At 42.2% G+C, this 19,385-nt stretch overlaps 1 protein-coding gene across 50 annotated transcripts in view; it reads right to left on the bottom strand.

The window, feature by feature from the left end:
• CELF4 (CUGBP Elav-like family member 4) overlaps nt 1–19,385 on the bottom strand; it is a 618,876-nt gene that overhangs the window by 56,881 nt on the left and 542,610 nt on the right. For 32 of the 50 annotated variants that reach the window (XM_030467167.1, XM_030467190.1, XM_030467174.1 and 29 more), the window contains 2 exons: nt 15,782–15,861; nt 1,028–1,171 (listed from right to left, as the gene is read on the bottom strand). In XM_030467167.1, the coding sequence (XP_030323027.1) occupies nt 1,028–1,171; nt 15,782–15,861 (224 nt within the window). The remainder of the gene's footprint in view (nt 1–1,027; nt 1,172–15,781; nt 15,862–19,385) is intronic. The other 18 variants (XM_030467206.1, XM_030467176.1, XM_030467198.1 and 15 more) reach the window with 1 other exon arrangement.

Genomic DNA, 19,385 nt, shown 5'->3' with positions numbered 1-19,385 from the left:
AAATCCATCCCAGAGTACAAAAGAGCCAAATACTACCACCAAATGTATGAAGTGCTTAGATGCTCTGTCACTTCCTACAAGTCTGCTCCAGAGAAAGCATACAAAATTACCTGACAGTATTGAATCTGTCTGCTGCAACGATCAGATCCACCTTCCTCTGAAATATATGGCAGAGACACAGTTACCTGAACCTCACTTTGCCTTGCAGGCCCTTGTTAATTGCAGTTATGCATCTTTTTGGGGGCTTTGCCAAGAGCCCAGCTCCCTCTACAGTCGCATTTTCTCAGGCTCCCAAGACCCAGGTTTGATATGTAAGTAGGATACTTGAAGTTATCCAGTGCAATACTACTTTAAATATCTGATGGACTTTCCCAGTGTGCTTAAATCATACTGTTTAGGAGAGCAAGGACTGAATGTGTGCATGTGTCTGCTTGTCCACTTTAGTATTACCTAGCATGATTTCACAAACTGAAAAGCACTTCTGTCAACAACTGCCATTTTTTCCTCTTGATAAAGGTACTCCAAAGGTACTGACAATGGTGTGTGGTGCAGCAGGGGCCTGGCCAAATAGGACAGAGAGCTGTGTCCTCCATCCAGCTCATTCTGGGTGGCCTGGTAGCACAGGAAGGCCAGAAAGGTATTTATGTCCTCTTTGGCACCAGATGGTGCTGATACAGGGCAAAGAATTAAAATAAGCTGAATTCAGGCCTATTCCATCCAAAACCTCAAAGGGTGGTTGTTTTTGAAATTGACAGCAATGGCTTAGACCCCATGGGAAGTGTCTTGCGTGCATGCACACATGGTCATTGTTTTTCTACTTCTAGAAGCAGGTATCACACCTCTGAGGCTTGCCTGGGAGTTACCCTCACCCTACCCTGCACAGCACAGCTCAGTTTGTTCAGTTTGTACCTGATCTGATGGAGAAATCACAAGTTCATCCCCTACCCTTGCCACTCTGTACTTTTGTGTCCCTCCAGGTGCCACCCCTGTTCCAGTGGACATGCATACAGCCAGTGTCTATACTTACTGCCTGTGCATAGGCGCCATAAGCTCCGAACTGGATGGCCATGGGGTTGAACATTCCCATTTGTCCTGCCATCTGCTGCATGCGTCTCATTGTACGTTCTTTGTCCGTATCTGCAAACTTCACCACCAGGCTTGAAGAGGCCCCCTGCAGGTGAGGAAACAAAAGGTGACACACAAGGGAATTAGCTGGTACACACTGACTTGTGCGATCCATGTATCTAATACAGATTTGGTAGCATGGGATCCAGCTGGTGATGATTTCCACATAACTTTTTAGGTCTTTTGACCTGGACTTTTCAAAGAGTCTGAGAGCATAAGAAAGGAAGGAAAAGGTCCTAGAGGGTGAATGACTGACATCAGTTACTAGTTTCCTCCTATATTCAAACCTCCAGGTTGCTATTAATGTTCACTCAGTAAAAGTTGTTGCCTTCTTCTTTCAACATATAGAATGCCTTTTGGCCCAGCAGGGTGTCCTCATCACAGGATGTGACCTGCACTTCGTGCAACAAAACACACAAGCTTTTGTTGGCTGAATGTGGTAGGATTTGTGAACTGATTTATTTTAATGGAGTCTGTTAGCTCTGTGCATGCCAGACCCCCTGCACTGGATCGCCCTTTCATACTGATATGCTTTTTAATCCCCAGACCCAGTGAAAAATCCCTGCCAGCCTTGGAGAGAGGATTCAGTGTTCTGAGCAAGGGCTATATTTCATCATGAAGCAGCCTCTCTTCTGGGGGGGCGGAAATAATACCTGATGCACCTGAATTTCCTCTCAATGAAGAGTAGGAAATAGAGAATACCACAAAAGAGCCCACAATTAATAGAACACTTTTCTAGGAATGCTTTACGATGCTTGGGTTATGACTGCAATCAACACTGGTGCAGAAGTACAGATGATCATGAGAGCTGGCTGCTGAAGCCTGTGAAAAATTCAGTGCTTCTGGGAATGAAAGACATACCTCTCCTCCCCAAAATGAGATGAAAGGTCAGTAAATGCAATTCTTAAATTCCTGATTGGAGGCAGAGATGGGAAGAAATAGGTCTGCTTAGGAAGTAAGGCACTGATAATTTTTTGTTGGCTTCAAGGACATCCTAACTTCATGGGCTGGTTGATTCCCCATGGCACAGCACCCCTGGGGTAAGAGCAGTACATGGACAGGGGTCTCTGGCAGCAGCCCTGACTGGAGGCAGATGGTTTTGGGAGCTGGGCTGCCTTTGAGCCTGGGGAGATGGGCAAGTGAGCTGTCAGGAGACAGACAAAGAGCAGCTGAAATCATCACTCTCCCATGCTATGTTTCCCTTTTGACATGCTGGTGTTCAGCAATGGAAATATGGTCAGTGGGGCAACTGCCAGCTGAGGCTCTGGCCGCAGCCGTGGGGAAAAACCTGCTCCAAGACAGAGGAGCTTGGTTGCCACTGGGCAGAGGTAAGATTGCCTGAGATTACACAAAAGGGGTGTTATTAACTGGTTTACACACAGCCCTAACAAGACAAAAATAGCCACGGTAAAAGCAGGGCTGCTCTGCTACAAACTGGGAATAGCACAGTAAACCACATCTATGAGTGTACATATATATAAGTCTAAGCTTTGCATGCTCAATAGCCTCTCCTGATCCTCAGCCATGAATAAAGACTTAAGGAATTAACTTGATTAAAAAACAAAACAAAGCAAACAAACGAAACACAAAAACAATCTAAGGCCACACAATGAGCAATGTTCCCCTGGATTAGCAGCCTGTTCTAGGAGGAAGTGATTTTCATTGGCAAAGCATCTTTTTTGACATGTTAGTCTTTCTCTAATAAATCTATAACCCACTCAAACAACGTGGTGAAGACAAGGGGTTGAAAGCAGTGCTTCAGAAAAACAAAGGGATGGAGAGATGAATGCTCTATTCAAGGATGGAGAGCAGTCTTCAGAAGTTATTGTAAGAGCAAAACTGAAAGTGCAGAGCAGGGGGGAGAAAAAAAAAAATCTAGCCAAATTTCCCCTGCATTTCTGCTCAAGGTTGGGTGACTCTTCATTTTTTAAAATCACATGATGTAGTTATTGATCCTTCCCCAAATCACACTCTTAATTGCAGCTCATCAACAAATGAATATTTTAATGCATACATTTCCTGCTAATTATCACCTGGACCAGTCCTTAATTAGATTTCAACACTCATTTAATTAACCCTGATCCAAGAAACTGTTTAGTAACCTGAATCTAATGATTTACACCTATTTGCAGCTGTGTTGGAGGGAGGCACTGGTCCACAGCAGATTGGGCTGTTCAGTACTGTTGTGACTTGCCTAACAGAGGCTGCAGCATGATGGGTACAATGCAGCACAGAAGATATTTCAACTGAATAAGGTGAATGAGTATTCATCTCTGCAAATAGGTTTTGAAGATGTGACATACTTTAGTTAGCAGCACACAGAAGTGTAAATAAGTTGGTGTCTTCTTCCTTCCCCTCTTTCTATTTGCTTTTGCCCTGTGAGTCTTAGGGCCAGAGAACTGCCTCAGGAAATTACTGATGCCTCACACTGTTGAAAACCAAGCTATTATTGCAGCTGGCATAATCAAAACATGGGTAACCTCCACATGAAGTTCTTGTCCCTGGAGTGTTGTTCCCTCCTGATGTGAGTCACAGTGACTGCACAGCAGCCATTTGACCCAATGGAATCTAAGACTGCCTCTTATGAGATATTTTTTCTGGGTTGCCTGTCACAGCAGGACTTTGGGCCTCTGAACAACACTATCATAGACACAGGGCAGAAAGGCCACTGGCAAATAAAAAGCAAGTTAGAGCACACACAAACTACAAAGAAAGAGGAGAGAAAGGAGGATTTTTTGCCAGTGCTCTGCAATGAGATGCTCCCGTAAGCAGTTAGAGAGCTGTAGCTGGTAGAGATACTGCATTGCTCTTGGACATGAAGACTGACCTTGGGACTGATGCTTTTTGTATGTGGTTCCTCATGTGCAGCCCTTCCACGTGGCCCAGAGGAAATCAGTCAGTAAACTCTATCAGACCACCCACTGAAGAATTTTTAGCAGTAGAGCTGAACAATGCTGTTCATCTACAGCAGAACAAGACTACTTTCTACTCCAGTAACTCCTAAAAATCCATGGAATAACATTAGAAATGCCCCTGAACGGGCCAGTTTTTCCATTGGGGTAAAAACGGCAGAGCCTGGACTATTTATTGCTTCCGCAAGCCTTTAAACTGTGGTGTAAATCAGCCCTTGTCTGCTGACAAAGGCAATAGGTCCTGTCTGCTCAGTCATTTATTAGTAATACATAATCTCCCTCTTGCTCTCTTTGGCTGTTGGACTGGACCTTGTATTTCTCCAATCCCCAGCAGAGTTACAGTGGGTAAGTCAATAACATCTGAAATGTACTTTGAGATCTGTGTGTTAATTCTGCATTTTACTGAGGTAAGGACTTATTTATTTCTTTAATTTACAGATCCACTACCATGAAACTGAGCATTCCTGCAATAGACTGCTCTGAACTGCCATTTCTCTCCTTTTCCATCAAATCAACCTCCTTTTTCAAGTGCTTTGGTATCCACTGATGAAAAGAATAATATAAGGGTTAAATACTATTATGCTTTCCCTATTCTCTCCTGGCCCAAGTCTACTTAATATGACTATTTTGCTTCCTGTCCCCCTCCCATGCATAATAATGAATTGCTCCCCTTAGTCAGCAGAGTCAGACTTTCTCTAGGCTGGTGGGGTAAGGGAAAAGATGGAGGAAAAATCACCCTGGGCCACACTCACTTTGTAATCCCTAACCAGAGTCCTCTGTGGGAAAAACTAATTTCCCAGCCTGTCTTGACATGTGAAATAAAGTCATTCTTGAAAACAGCAGCTTGACAGGTCACTTGTGAAATTTCATACTCAACTAAAAATAAAATAGCCATCCATTGATATTTCATTTTGAGGCAAAGAAAAACAAATCTTTTGCTGGTCGCTGGGAGTGTTTCCCATTAGTTATGGTTATACAAATAGAGTGTATACACAAATTAATAAAAAACTTTTCAAGAGACCTAATAATACTCCACAGCATCAAAGAAAGCTTCTTCTTCCTAAACCAACATTTATAGGAAAAGTTTTGTGAAGATCTCTCCTTGCAGAATATATGCTTGAATTGTCTTTTTCAGTCATCCTCACAAGTGCCCTCTGACCCAGCAGGTTACCAATCTCTACAGATTGTTATACATCTTTTTCTTCAAAAACTGATGAGCTTGAACCTAATTTACCAAAGACATTAAATTAAATTTCACTTGAAGTCTAATGTATGTACCGCAGGAGGTGAGTGTACACTTAAGCACTTTTCTGCAAGGGTGTCTGTGTCATGCATGTGGACTTTTACATCTTGGTTAATTCAAATGGAGCTGGTTAGAAGTTTTGGGCTAAGTGTATTAAAAAAAAAAAAGCCTTGTTCTGTTAAAGGTCCAGTGACAAGTGCTCTTGAGTATAAGGGATCAGAATGTGTAGATCCTACTAAGTACCTTCCAAAATGTTAGCTGTGCACACCAGTCGAGATGCTTAAATGAATAGGTGCTGTTGAAGACCTCTCATTGGGGAAATCAGAATACTTTCCTAAGTGTCACTGTGTGAATGGGGTTGCTTGTGTTGAAAATTTAGCTTTAGGACTCCCTTCGCAACTTCTAAAATGGAGCTGGAAGGATGCTGATCTGCAACAAAACATTCAGGGTAATATTTCCATGTGAGGATCCTTGACTTGAAGTCCTGAAAGCCTAATGAGATTTCAGGCCATTTGTTATGATGTCTCCTAAGTCTGAAAACAAAACCTGATTATTTTTTTTTTAATGCTTTAGTAGTTCTACTGAAAATAGGACTGCTGAATTCGTCAGTGGGAGTTTGACCCTAACCTGGGATTTTAGACAAGCAAGAAAAAAACTACTGTCCAATTAAAGCTGTTGAGCAGAGGGAATTTTAGCTATGTGGAAATGTAATTACCCATGTTGGAAGATGGCCAGAAAACCAGGACTAACATCCCTCCCCTCTTGTGAAATATGTAATGTTTTTCTTTACTCAGGGCTTCAATTTCATATCTCATCTGAAAGATGAGCAGGGTAGCAGTCACTAGGAGCAATTTGCACTGTAAAGTCTTGAGAGCTGGTTCAGACACACTTGAGATGAGAGTGACAGAGAGGGAGCAGGGAAAGGAGACATTCATCCAGGGCTGGAGTGACAGACCCTTTGATAATGCTGCTCCCTCGGTAGAAGGGATTCTTCATGCAATGTCTAAGCAGAGAGAGTTGCTGCAGGTACTTCCTTTCTCAGGTCTCCGGAGCTGTAATTTATTTAGAGTGGAAGCTTGATTTAGGTTTTACTTGCCAGTACAACACTTAGCAGGTGTCTCTCTGAGCTAAAGTTATTGCTTTCCACAGGGCAACAGAATCATTGACTCCTGGTGGCACTGTACCCAATTCTAATTAAAAAGAACTCAATACATAATAAGCCAAGTATTAGTATGCCCTTCAAATCAAAGCCAGATATCCAAACAACCTGAACTTCAAAGCAGGTTCTTAAAGCAGCTCTGCAGTTTTTAGCTCATTCTATGGATGATAAAAGTCTTCACAGAATCATTCGTCTTCCTTAATGCCTTATCAAGTGGAAAGTTTTGTTATACCAGTAGACTAGAAATTCTTATCTGCTATTTAGGGATATGAAAGCACTAAATAATTCTTTTTTGTCTATTTGAAGAGAAACTTAAAATCCAAAATTGAAAAGAAAGTGTTAGGGATTTCCTTTTCCCAGTGTGAGGAATATGGTTTAAAAGAAGAAGTGTTTAGTTCTGAATTTACTAAAAATACACTTTCCCTGGAAATATTCTTATAGCAACAAATAATGAGTTGCTGCATTTATTTTTTTTATAACTTGTTATTTCTATTAAGAACATATTTGTTAGCTGCAGCATAGAGTCCCATAAAAGCCAGTATCTGAAACTCTCTCTCCTACTAGCTAAATAGGAAATGTGGAAAATAAGAGAAGTGGAATAGTTCCAGGGCCATAAAGGGAATTGTCTACTCTCACAGCAAGGCATCACAACCAGGTATGGAGCCCCTTATGCTTCAGCACTCTGCTCACATGAGCTTCACTCTTCCTTGGCAGTTCAGGATGAAGACATGAGCAGCCTAAGATGACTTGGAGAGAAGCAGATGTTGAGGAAGGATTTGCAGACTGAGGAGATACATTTCAGCTGTGCATGTGGCATAAGAGAACATTTTAGTGGCACTGAGTTGCAAACACACTGCACATGACTGAGCATCCAAGATCCCTGTCACAGAATCACACAACTGTCAGAACTGGAAGGCACCTCTAGATATCCAAGTCCAACTCTCCCACTAAAGCAGAATCACCTGGAGCACATTACACAGGGCTGCATCCAGATGGGTTTTGAGTATCTTCAGAGCAGGGGACTCCACAACCTCCCTGGGCAGCCTGTGACAATGCCTTGGCACCCTCCCAATGAAGAAGATTTTTTCTTATGTTTGAATGAAGCTTCTGCTCACTCCCCACAAGTCCTAATCTTATGCAGATGAGACAAAAATTGAGGGCAGCAAACCTTGGAATGCTGCTGCTGAAACCTGGACTTGAGCAATTCTTGGTAGATGTATGATCCCACTCCAGCTTTCCCTTGGCCACCTTCGTGGCTGTTGATTTAATTCCCAGCTCCCATTTGAATGCCAAAGAGGCCTATAAATAAAGTGCTTTTGTGTAAAGTGAGGCTGTGCTGCTCATGAGCTGTTATCTCTTTCATCCCATTTGGACACAATGAGTGCTGTGGTTTGGAGAGAGAGAGGAAGCCTAGGGAAGACAGAGAGTGAAGTCTATCATGTCCCATGGGTCTCTTCATCATCCTGCCAGATGTCTGGGTGGCTATGGAGATGTGACTAGAAAAGTAAAGGCCATCTTTGGCACCAGTATGATTCATACCTCCTGTCAGGCATCCGGGCTGCTTGAATTTCTAGTCAGAGACCCAGAAGCATGTGATTTATTAGTTCATTTATGGAACAAGTGGAAGGCAGGGAACATGGTCCTAATTTTTATTTTATGTTATTTTATTTTATCTTTTAATGAAAAGAATAAGGGAAATCATTGTAACACTGGGAAACTGGTAACCCCAAAGCTGTAGAATCAGCTGTCTTGATGGAAGTAGTCGGGTGGGATCATCCATGGACCTTGGTCCCCTTTGAACCAGAATACCCTTCCCAAATGAAAGTGAGGCTTAACTGTCAAAAGCCACTGGATTTTGATGGAAGATACTGCTGCAAATTAACACCTAGGGATTACACATCCATTACTTCTTTCATCCCAAAGGACAACATGTGACTTTATAAATGTTGTAGCATATTCAGAAAAATAATTCATTACCGTAAGGAGAGCCAGCCTGCTGCTGCTGAGTTATGAATGGGTTCCTGATATATTATTTTTTAATGGAAGAAAAGAGTGATCTGTGTCTTACCCTAGTAGACACTCTAGTTAAACACTCTAGTTACATTAGTTAAGCAATCTAGTCTGTGGGCTGCACAAAGATGTTGCATGGTATTTAGAGAGCGGATGAACAATGAAGCAAAAAGGAAAAAGGTCTGAGTTGGCATCTCACATATCTTCTATCAGCTTCTCCAGCATCAACTGCATAAAATGATGCCTCAGACTTCTGTATTTATTTTGGCAGATAGACTTGTGTTCATACCCCACTCTCCCCTTGACATTTTGATTTTGGGCGAGTAACTTTAGGACAAACTCATCTGCAAGGCATTGGAATGACCTAATTGCATCCATTTTCGGTGTCTATTCTGAAACAGCAATTATTGAGGGCAGAGAGATTTCTCTCTGAGGGCCTCATCTCTCTCCATCAGTAACAGAAGTACAGGTGATAAGATTACATGTCACCCAGAAGTTTTATACTTTGACCAACACTTCTATGTAATTCATCTGGGTCAGCCCTGGCCTTTAGTGGGTAAACTGCTGAGTATGGGATCTTCCCTGAAAGAAGACTGTATGGCACTTAGTACACAGCACTGCCATGTAAGATCAAGAATGACCACATTTCAATTGTAGTCTGAGAGGAAACCTCCTAGCTTTTCTAAGAGGGAGAAGAGCATGTTCTTGTGGAGGTAACACCTGGAAACATGAAACTGTGGCTCCATGCACTCAGCTCACAGATTTGGTTGGCTTCCTGAGGATGTGTCTTTCTGGAACTGGAATATGCAACAAGTTTTGAACTGCAGTCAAACTCTCCCAACTTTGTGGAAATGACAAACTCCCCTTTCTGACTGCTAAAAGCTGCCATGAGCCTGAAGGAGAAAGGGGAGAGTGCAGCTGGATGCGTGTGTGTGTATTTGTGAAGAAGGGGGGGGAAGATGAGGAAAGTTTCTCCTATGAAAGAAATGATCCAATTTGAAGCAAGTCCCTCATGGGAAGCTCTGTGACAGAGGCTGCTCTGTTCCTGTTAATTTTCACAGTGCAGCTGTCAGCGGGTCTGTAAATAGTACTCCGCGAAGCCAACACTTCCTATCCACACATCAACCATTCAATTAACAGAAGAACAGAAGAAGGAAATAAAGTGCACCACAGCCTTCTATCACGGCTTTGATGTTTCTCAGCAATTTATGAAAGTGTACACAAGTCTAATTACAAGCCCCACTGCTTCCCATTTACATGGGAGCAAGTTCAGAGCTGTTTATATCAAAATAATTGTTAAAAATACCTCAGCTGATCTACGGCATTGTGGCCCCCCACTCACCGGAGGCGCCGCGCTGCTCCTCCCAGGGTGTATCTGCAGACTCAGCACTTTGGTGCCAGTGTGCAAGCATAATAACAGCCTCTTCCCCACTGCTCTGCAAGAGAGGTGCCCGGGCTACAGCTTCATTGTGCCCACAAAGGCCTATTTTACTTCTTCCCTCCACCTGCTCAGAGCTCCTTCTGCAGGCTTTTGCTGCTTTCCCTTCCACCCTTAATTCACCTAAATGTTCCTCTGCTGTGTTGACAGGGGGTTAGAACAGCTGCTTGGCCACTTTCTGTAATGGGACTGTGTCTGAAAGCAACTTCACAGTGCTTTGTGAAGTCCTAACTGCACCACAGGAATGCACAGGAATAATAATAGCAGTCATAAATGCAGTCCAGAGTTGGGTTTTTTTGATGGGGTGGCTGAGCATCTGACACCAGGAAGATGAGAACCAGTGGCCCCTTTGCCATTAGTTTGAGAGAGAGTCACTGCACGTGGTGTGCTGACAATGACTCATGTTTTGTTGCAGCAATTTTTGATGATTTTATATTTAGGTCACTCTCACTTGGTAAAACACAGGTGAAAAATTCCTCCAGCTTAACCAACAGCAAAAATCTCTTACACTAGGGTAGGCTAGAGAGTACATTCAATAAGGTAAGAAGAGAATCACCCGACTTTTAATGGTATTTGGCTGAGAATTTCTGTGCTGTGGGTGATCTTCCAAAGAACATGGTGGACAGTGACTGAAAGTCAGCCTTGTTCAAGGTGTTGTGTCATTCATATATTGAGATTAATAAATAAAAATTAGACACAACAGTTAGAGATCTAGTTGGTTTGTCACCTAACAACACAGCAACAATTGCATAATTTGATATAAAGAGACTTTTGAAGTTGTTTTTGTAAGTTGTGTTGGTAAGAGCTGCACAAAAAAAAAAATACTGAAATGAAAGTTCCCGTGTTAACAAAGTTTTGGATTGCAGTACTTTTGAACTTTTTTTTTTTTTTTTAAGTTCAACTAAGTTGAATCTTTCTCTGAAAGGCAGACATCTGTTGAGTGCTTGTATCCAAGTCTCACATTTTCTTTTCTTTTCACAAGACCAAGGATTCCATCCAAAAAAGTAATTTTCAGGGAAGATGTTCAGCCAGGCGTGGATAAGCTTGGGATGCTACTGCCTAGATGCAGAAGAAGTGATGTGGTTTGACCACGTTGCTGCAGACTTCTATATTAAAACTGAAGAGGACTTTGCCTGCATGGTGGAGGAAGCCACCTAACAGGGATTTGGAAGTCTTAATGGCTTTAAATGTAATTAATTAAAAATTATATAGAATAAACACAGTACATGAGACAATTCACAGCATACCTAACGGAACAGGGGACAGGGGGCTCTGATGTGGGATGTCTGCTTTCTGAATCCCAGATTGCTTTGGTTGGGGAAGAACATGGACAGTATGTGTACACTCTGCACACTCAGTGAGAGGCAGATGCCTCCATGGCTCAGTCAGGGAATCTTAAGCCACATGCCTGATCTATGTGGAGGAATCACCAAGAGAGAAGAGGCTGAGTGAATAGCTTTAGCATCTGGCTATTAGATCACTAATGTTAGCTGCTATACAGTCACCCCAGATCTTGAGCTCCAGCAAAGATATCCACAGCAGTGGAAGTGCAGTGGAAGGATATCAGGTTGCCATAGGCATATCACTAGTGAGCAAAGGCAATAGTGGACTCTGAGGCATATGCAGGAAGCAACTGCTTTTGGCTTTTGTTTTTAAGGCGTATGGGTAAGGCGTATGGGTAATTTTTTTCATTCTAAATTGCACTTAAGGTAAAGAACCACTATTCTGGAACTGGCAGACCATAGGAACCTAGCACCAAATCAGCTAAAAACCACAATTCTACCTGGGTTTTACTTTGACAGTATTCAAAATACGTTTCTGTAAAATAAAGTTCCTCCAGAGGTACCTATTTCTTTCTATTGATTATTATAGAAACTTAAATGACAAACACTTAGATGAAAATCTCAGAAATTGTTCCAGATCTTCTGGATGTCTTGAATGAAGTGAGAGTCACACCTCATGTATCTAGTCTTATGCCATTATGGAGATTTCCATTACAGCCAGTGAAAGGGACAAACATGGCTGGAATGTGAATTGGCCCATTTTTGCACAAATAGAGGGAAGAATGCACAAGCCTCTAGAAATGTCTAGATTCCTAGGAATCCTAGGATATGTTTAGAATAAATGACAAGCTTTTAGGCTGTTAAGCCTAAATAAAATGAATCACACTCTTTTACTTCTTCTCACCTCTGCAGACTAAGCAGATAATACTGCTGTTCTACCCCTTGCAGGAATTAACTCATAACAAAGGTGATTCTGAGGTTCCACTGTGGGAGAGATGGTGAAAAAGGTGCAACAGTAGTATAGCTGTTAGCCCAGCATACCTTCTGGGTAGGATGAAAGCTTCTGTGACTTAGGTATGTGTGATGAAGTGTGGAGGAGAGTTTATTTTATGTGGGTGGATGGACAAGGCCATATCTTAGATGTGTTAGATGTGTTGTACAGAATGACTCCTCAACACTTGGCAGTTACTTGGATATGAAGACATGGAGTGAAGAAGAAAACCAAGATGAAGATGATGCCTCGGTAGAAGAGTGACTGACAGGGAGGATGATAACATTGTCCACAGTGACGGGGAATGGAGGCGGATAGGAGAGAAGACAGGATTTGGGAGGAAAAGTTCAAGAGCTCTGTTTTATACATACTGTGCTTGATATGACAACTAGACATTCACTTGGAGATTCTGGAAAGACAGGCCAAGATTTAGGTTGAACAGGACTCAGTCCTGCAGTAGAGAAGTTATATCTGCAAGCTGTCACTGTAGAAATGCAGATGAATTTGTGTTGGTGAATAAGGCACCTAGGGATAAGGCTTGGATGAAGAAGGGAAGAAAATCAGAAGAAATGACCCATTTATGCCCCATATGGATGGGAAAGAGAGACAGGAGGGGAAAAAGTAATCAAAGCTAAAAGTGCAGGACATGTATTTGTTATAAATACATTAAAAATACATGCAAAAAGTACAAAACCAAAATGATCTCTCATGAAGGAAGACATGAAGGTCAAGTATAATGCTACTGTAAAGCTGATACATTGATAGGCAATCTGACCTAAATAGGTCTCTTGGCAGGCAGATACAGAATAAACTTTGGGCCTGCTCAAAAGTAAGAGAATCGGGGAAAGTTATTGACTAGGTGAAAGGCAATTGATTGTGTGAAAACTGAAAAACCTGTGGACCTGTTTGGTGGGGCCGTAAGAGAAACAAGTGCCTTGCATAGAGAAGTAGGCTTGTGATGGATGGCGGTCAGGCACATGTCCAAGGAAAGGTTAATAAAAAAAGGAAAATAAAAAAACTTTCATAAAAGAAAGTTGCCTTTTGAAACTATTAGGCAACATATGTTGTGTGAACAGGAAGTCACAGTAGAGCAATAATCCTGACAGCTGTGGAGAAACAGGAGTCTGCTGCAGGAACGAACGGCTTGAGACCTGACAAGAATGATGATGGATGCCCCATTGGTAGTACACGAGGACAAGGCAAAAGACGTTTAAATTGGCTGAACCACAGGAACAACTTGGAGTTGGCATCACAGCTGGACAAATGAGGCCAGTCCTAATGGTGAGAGAAGTGGGAGGGGGGGCTGAAGGAAGATGGCAGCAACACACTCCTCCTTTCCAAGGACGAGGGCTGCATTGCCATCTCACCACGAGGTGGCTGCATTTCTCTGTGAACATCTAAGCCCTGAAACAGGCTGCACACCCTGAAGCACCATGAAAATGAGGATGAGAAAGGGGATCTGTTGCAGGATTTGGCCCATCCTATTCGAAGTGCATTAAGCATTTTGGGGCCCTTTTGTGGGAGAAGCAGTGTGTGCTCCATGTCTGCATCAAGTGGCAGACACTCGACAGCTTCTCACGAGTCTGCTGAGCCATGGTAACTGCCCATGTGCCTATTTGTAGCTCATGAGACACAAGGCAATGCCAAATAGCTTATAATGAAGAGGATGAAATTAATAATTTTCTCTGTGCCTTTCCTGTGAAATAAGAATAGTTACATGGATTGCTGCTGAGGTTCAGCCAACTCACGGAAACTTGTCAAGACACGGAAACTTATGACTCTCAGACATGTACTCAGTCATGCTTAAATTGTGATGCTTTTTTAGATTACCACATCTTATTCAAGAACACTTCCACAACATGTATTTGAGTCAAAAGCATCAACAGGAGCAATGGTCCTGTGAAAAACTTGACCTGTGAAATGGTGACATTCTTCATTGCTTTGCATATCCTAAGCTCAGCTGATATCAGCAGGATGGAACAGAAATTTGCTCCCAAGTGGTCAGGAGATAAGCATTTTTTTTCATACTTAAAATATTACAAAACTGGAAAAGATATTTGATTGGGAAGGAGATGGATATTTTGGCTAGATAAAATATGCAGCTTTCCTTGAGTTTTGCCTGTTTTCTCCTGTCTTGTTCCCACCACTGGCACATGAGTTTGTAAGATTTTTGGGAGAGAGATTGACTGTTTTATTACATCTTTTTGTGATACTACACCCTGTGGAACTGCAGTTGCTGATGTCAGTTGATGGACACTATCATTCTGAGTCAAAGTTGAAAAGAAAGTCATTAGAAGTATCTCTCTGACCTGTCCCAGGAAAGATGCCTGTAACATTTCGCTATGGGATGTCACTATCAAACCCAACATCTGGTTTTGTTAGAAGCAATCTTTTAGAAAGAGACTCCTAGAAGTATTCTAATACTTGAAAAAATTGAGAACCCCAACTTTAAGAATTTTTTTAGTAGTGTCACTGGTACACATGTATCATTTAAAAACTGATTTGGCTAAGATATGGTTCCAAAAAATGAGATCTTGATAATTTGCTACTTTTAGAAACCTTTTCCCCTGAAAGGATTTTTCCATTTTTGTCCCTGCAAAGACCTAGAGACAATCTGCCAGGCCAATTTTAAACTTATTTGGAGAAATTAATGAATTCACATTAGTCTTTTACTGAAAGGGAGATTTTACACTCTTAAATATTTTTAATTGAGCTCTCCTGTATCATTTCCAAGTTGTTGGCATGATCCTTAGCCTTTCATGATTTACACTGTGAATAATTAGTAATAAAAATAAGACAGTATTATAATAAACCAAAACATGTTGGACTAGATGTCTTTCCTTACTGACAGTGGAATGCCTTACATTCCTCTTGATCTGTGTGATGGTGTATAAATATAATTTTGCAGACAATGCATCTCCTTTTCTGTTTTCCTGAACTATCAGGCTCAAAACTCTACACTAATAGATACTAATCCAAGTGGAATGATCCCTCAAATGTTTCCCTTAATGAGGATCCAGGAGTTGGTCTGACTAACTTAAAAAGTCTGATATAAGGACCACATCTGTGCCTAGCTAGGCACTTCTGTACCAGCAGTGAGAGCTGCCCATCACCCCATGACTTGTTTCAAGCTTACAGTGCTATTCTGTCAACATACTGCTCTCTGTTGAAAGCTGGCAAGTTCTTTATCCTTCATCTAGAAACAGTGACTCTTTAGAGAGAGAAAGCAAAGGTGTCCTCAGACACAAGTTTTTGCTTGTTTCATCCCTCTGAATCTTGGATGGTTACACTCATGGTGAGCTTGACCCAATGTTTTTGGCCAATGAACCGTAGGTCATTTGTTTTTTTTTCTTTTTTTTTTTTTTCTTTTCAGATCACCACAGCTGCTGGTGACAAAACACAGCACCCCTTGGGGTTCTGCATCTGTGTGAACTGACAGTGTCATCCTGGCCTTTCCATTGGTGAGAAAAGCACAGACAAGACTCTGCACGCCTCAGCTGATATTCATCCTTCCTAGAAGAGAAGTTGCAGAGATAAATCATTCCTCCTCCTCAGTAATGCCATGGGGCAGCAAAGTCTGGAGTGATCCTCACTTGCCTGTGTGTTATAGAGCTACTCACCGGCATTGTCTGGCTGCCATGCAAGGCATTGATGGCTGCTTGGGCCTCTGCATGTGAAGAGTATTTCACAAATGCACACCCTGGAAAAGGAGAAAGAAGAATGTAAGAAAGGTTGCATGGCTACTGTGAATGTCCATATGCCCCAGTACCTTGTTCTCAGAAGTGACCAATAAGGGTGGCTGTGGGGAGGGATGGCTTAAGGCAGAGCTTCATCCAGTACTTCCACACTGCTTGCAATGGACACAAACTCAGCAAGTATATTTTTCTGTTTTGTCCTCCACAGCATTCCACTATAGAGTGCTGCACAATTTTATAATTTATTGGGTGAAAATTAATTTCCTTTTATTGAATTGGACTTCATGCTGAATTCTCTTCCCTCTGGTGTTATGAGAAATGGTAAGGAATTGTGTAAAAGTTATCAGAAGGCTGCATGTACACATTACAAGCAGCCACAGAACAGCTGTAAAGAAGGCATTCAGGTTACTTCAAAGCCACAAAGCACCTTATCATATCATTGTCTGGTACAGCCCTATGGTAGGCAGCTCAGAGCTTGGCTTGGCTTCAAGCAGCTTTGGTCTGACAAAACATGAGAGAGCTTCTGATGAAGAAGCAGGGTGGGAGAGATCTGTATGTGATGACTGCCATCTTACCAACACCAAAATTTGAATCTTGGTTTTCCACAACTGCAGAGGCAGTGCCTGTATAGGGTGTTCTCCTCTGGGCATTAGAGAAACATAGATGGTATTTCTCTAGCCTGTGCTGCCATGTGAGGAAACCCACGCTGAGCTCTTACATAAAGTTCTATGGCAAAAAGGTGTATTTATGAATATGTGTTAGGGTGTGGAAATGATCAACACTTCAAAGGGTCACATGCACCACTAGAGTGGGGGAAAGCATTACTAACACTCTTAGCTACAAGCAAACTGACTCAGAGAGTTGAAGAGTAATTTCTGCAGGCTAAGGATGTTTTTGAAATAGACTGGGACAGATCTGAGAAGTTCTGGCTTTCTTTCTCCTCTGTTCTTCTTCTTCTGAGCTTTTAATCAGTTTGTAAAACCCCAGCTCTTTCCTTGAAGGGGTGCAGATCACTGCACAGGGGATGCCAATGGGACAGCTCTCCTTTATTGCCTATGCAGGATCTTTAGAAGGGCCACTCAGCCTTATGGATCCCTAAAGAGTGAAAACTGCAGCCTTAGAACACCCCACTTGCAAACTAGAAGAATGACCCCCAAAATCATCACTGCGAGTTGAGAGAAGCAAGACAGAAGGAAGCAGTGATAGCCCCATCTAAAAATAATGCACACAGACAAAATTAGCTTACAGTTTGGAACTCTTTACATTGCAGTACACCCTCAGCACTGTGTATAGGCTGTATTTCAGGAAAAGCACAACAATTGGTGCTAATAGTTGGATCTAATTTATAAAGAGCTGAAAGGAGACAATCATGAGAAAATGAGATAGATAAACTTCAGCTGGAAACAATAGGGATCAATTATGACATAATTGCAGCCCAGCATTCCAGGGCTCCTGAGATACTGCGCTTTCCTCTTCATTAATCAGAGATAATCCAGAATTAGGGTGTTTAATTATTTGCAGAGATTCTTTTGTACTTTCTGCCTCTAAAAAGAAGATGCTGATTAGCAAATACACAAAAGCTTTCCAGCTCCAGTCACCCATTGCATTTAGAGCAGGAATTTTGGCTGCTGCATTGCTGTCATGTTGAAGGCTTCACTCTCTTTAGGTGAAATTCACCCCTGTGATGAGGAACCTGACGGATCAGTGGATCTGGATAAAAGGTGGGAATGAAGGGAGCTTGAGGCATTTATCTTGTTTAATGCCTAAGATGCTAATAGGATCCCTCCTACTGCTTTCAGTAGGTTTTAAGGTAGCAGAACAAGTGAAAATTCAACTCTCACTAGTATAGAGTGGTAAGGAAATAGCAGAGATCCCAGCATTAGGCTCCATGTGTTCCATGGGATGGCTTTGGTACACAATACTAAACATGCCCTTAATCTTTCCTCTCATTTTCATCAGAATTGACTCCAGGACCTCATGAGCTGAGGAAGTGAGTCATGCCACCCTTCTCCAAACAAAGGTGTCCCATTGACAGGAGCAGAGCTTGAGTTTAAAGGGATTTTGAGAAATATAACCTGTACATGTGCTCACATATTTTTCCTCCTTGATTTCCAGATTATAGAGCTGAAAGGGCTACTCTGAGCATTTTGTCAGTTTAGAAAGGACTGCAGAGTCAGGACCTAAGGTTATAATTGCAGAGGGTCTTAAGACTCCTCTTGTGGAACTTCTGGTGCTCTGGGAAATCTTTACTTTCTGAGTTACTGAAGTAGACAAGTGCTAAATGGAATTAAAGGAAAAAAGGAGGAAAAATGTGGCTGTCTAGAGAGCAGCCATGCAGGCCCTGTGGGTACTGATGGTTTGCTCAAGTGGATCCACTTCACCTTCCTCACCTGTGGGCTTCTACTGAGGACTCCTGGCTGTGCTCTGGTGAGCTTTACCCAGAGGGGCACAGGGAAGGCTCCTTCCTCTCCCACCTTATCCAGAAGAGACAGGCTCTGCTGTGCCTTCTGGTAAAAAATGCCTCTGTCCCAGCTCTTCTGCAACCTGGTCACATGCTTCAGACACCATGCCTACCCCAGAATAGTTCATGCAGCAGGTATTGCTGCAACCCTGTGTAGGGCACTCCTCATGGCTCAGGACATCACCCATGGCTTTAGGCAAGGTCCAGAAAGCCTTCTGGCTGTAGCTGGACTCTATTAGTTTTGAGGTTGGAAGCTGGGCCTTACCTTCCCAGAGCATTCATCTACCTGGAGGACTTAAAGGCTCATCACAGAGATGCTTGATGGGGCTTTGAGTAGTTGATTGTGTAGGATAGAAGTCTACAGGATCTGATTGCTATCTTGCACTTAGATAATCTGCTTAAGTCTCAGTTTAGGTGGAATTTAAGCCTTATGGGCTTTACCCAAAATAAGTAGCTCACAAGCAGTGTGTGTCACACACTGGTTTCTGGCAGATGGAAAACATTACAGAGTGGAAATAACTTTGTGGGAGTTGTGGCTTGCCTGACTGTCTCCTAAGATAAGGGCTCTAGCCTTAAGTTTTCTGTTGGATTGACTGCTATGTGTGTGTGTGTATGTAACTGTGTGTGTAAATTAGGAGCTTCACATTCTCAGTAAATAGCACCAGCAAATGGAAGCTGGTAATATTAACTCTGTCAAGGCTCAGTATTGATCCTGAACAGCTTGGTGAAATGCAAGCCTCTGACTGCAGACCACTAGCACTAATAATTAAACTGGTTAGCAATATGGAGCTGCCACTCAGGTTCAGACTTATAATGAAATTGTTTAAGGAGAAAGAAAAGAAAGAAAAAGAAAGTATGAATACAAGCCTGTGGGTTGGATCTCCTTTGGAACCTGTTTCTTACAGATCTCAGACTTTATTGCCTTTATTACTACTCAGTTTAACTCCTTTGTCATTAGATTTTTGTTCCATACAATTCCAGCTGGAGGCAGATAGACTTTTTTTTCCTCCTTTTTTCCCAATGTACTGATTTGTTAAGTGAATGGAGTGCTTAATTGCCTCCTATTAT

This window comes from Calypte anna, chromosome Z (genome assembly GCF_003957555.1).
Source record: "Calypte anna isolate BGI_N300 chromosome Z, bCalAnn1_v1.p, whole genome shotgun sequence".
In the NCBI taxonomy this organism is placed as follows: Eukaryota; Metazoa; Chordata; class Aves; order Apodiformes; family Trochilidae; genus Calypte; species Calypte anna.
Note: the sequence above shows the minus strand (reverse complement) of the source record. Positions and strands in the feature narration are given on the sequence as shown.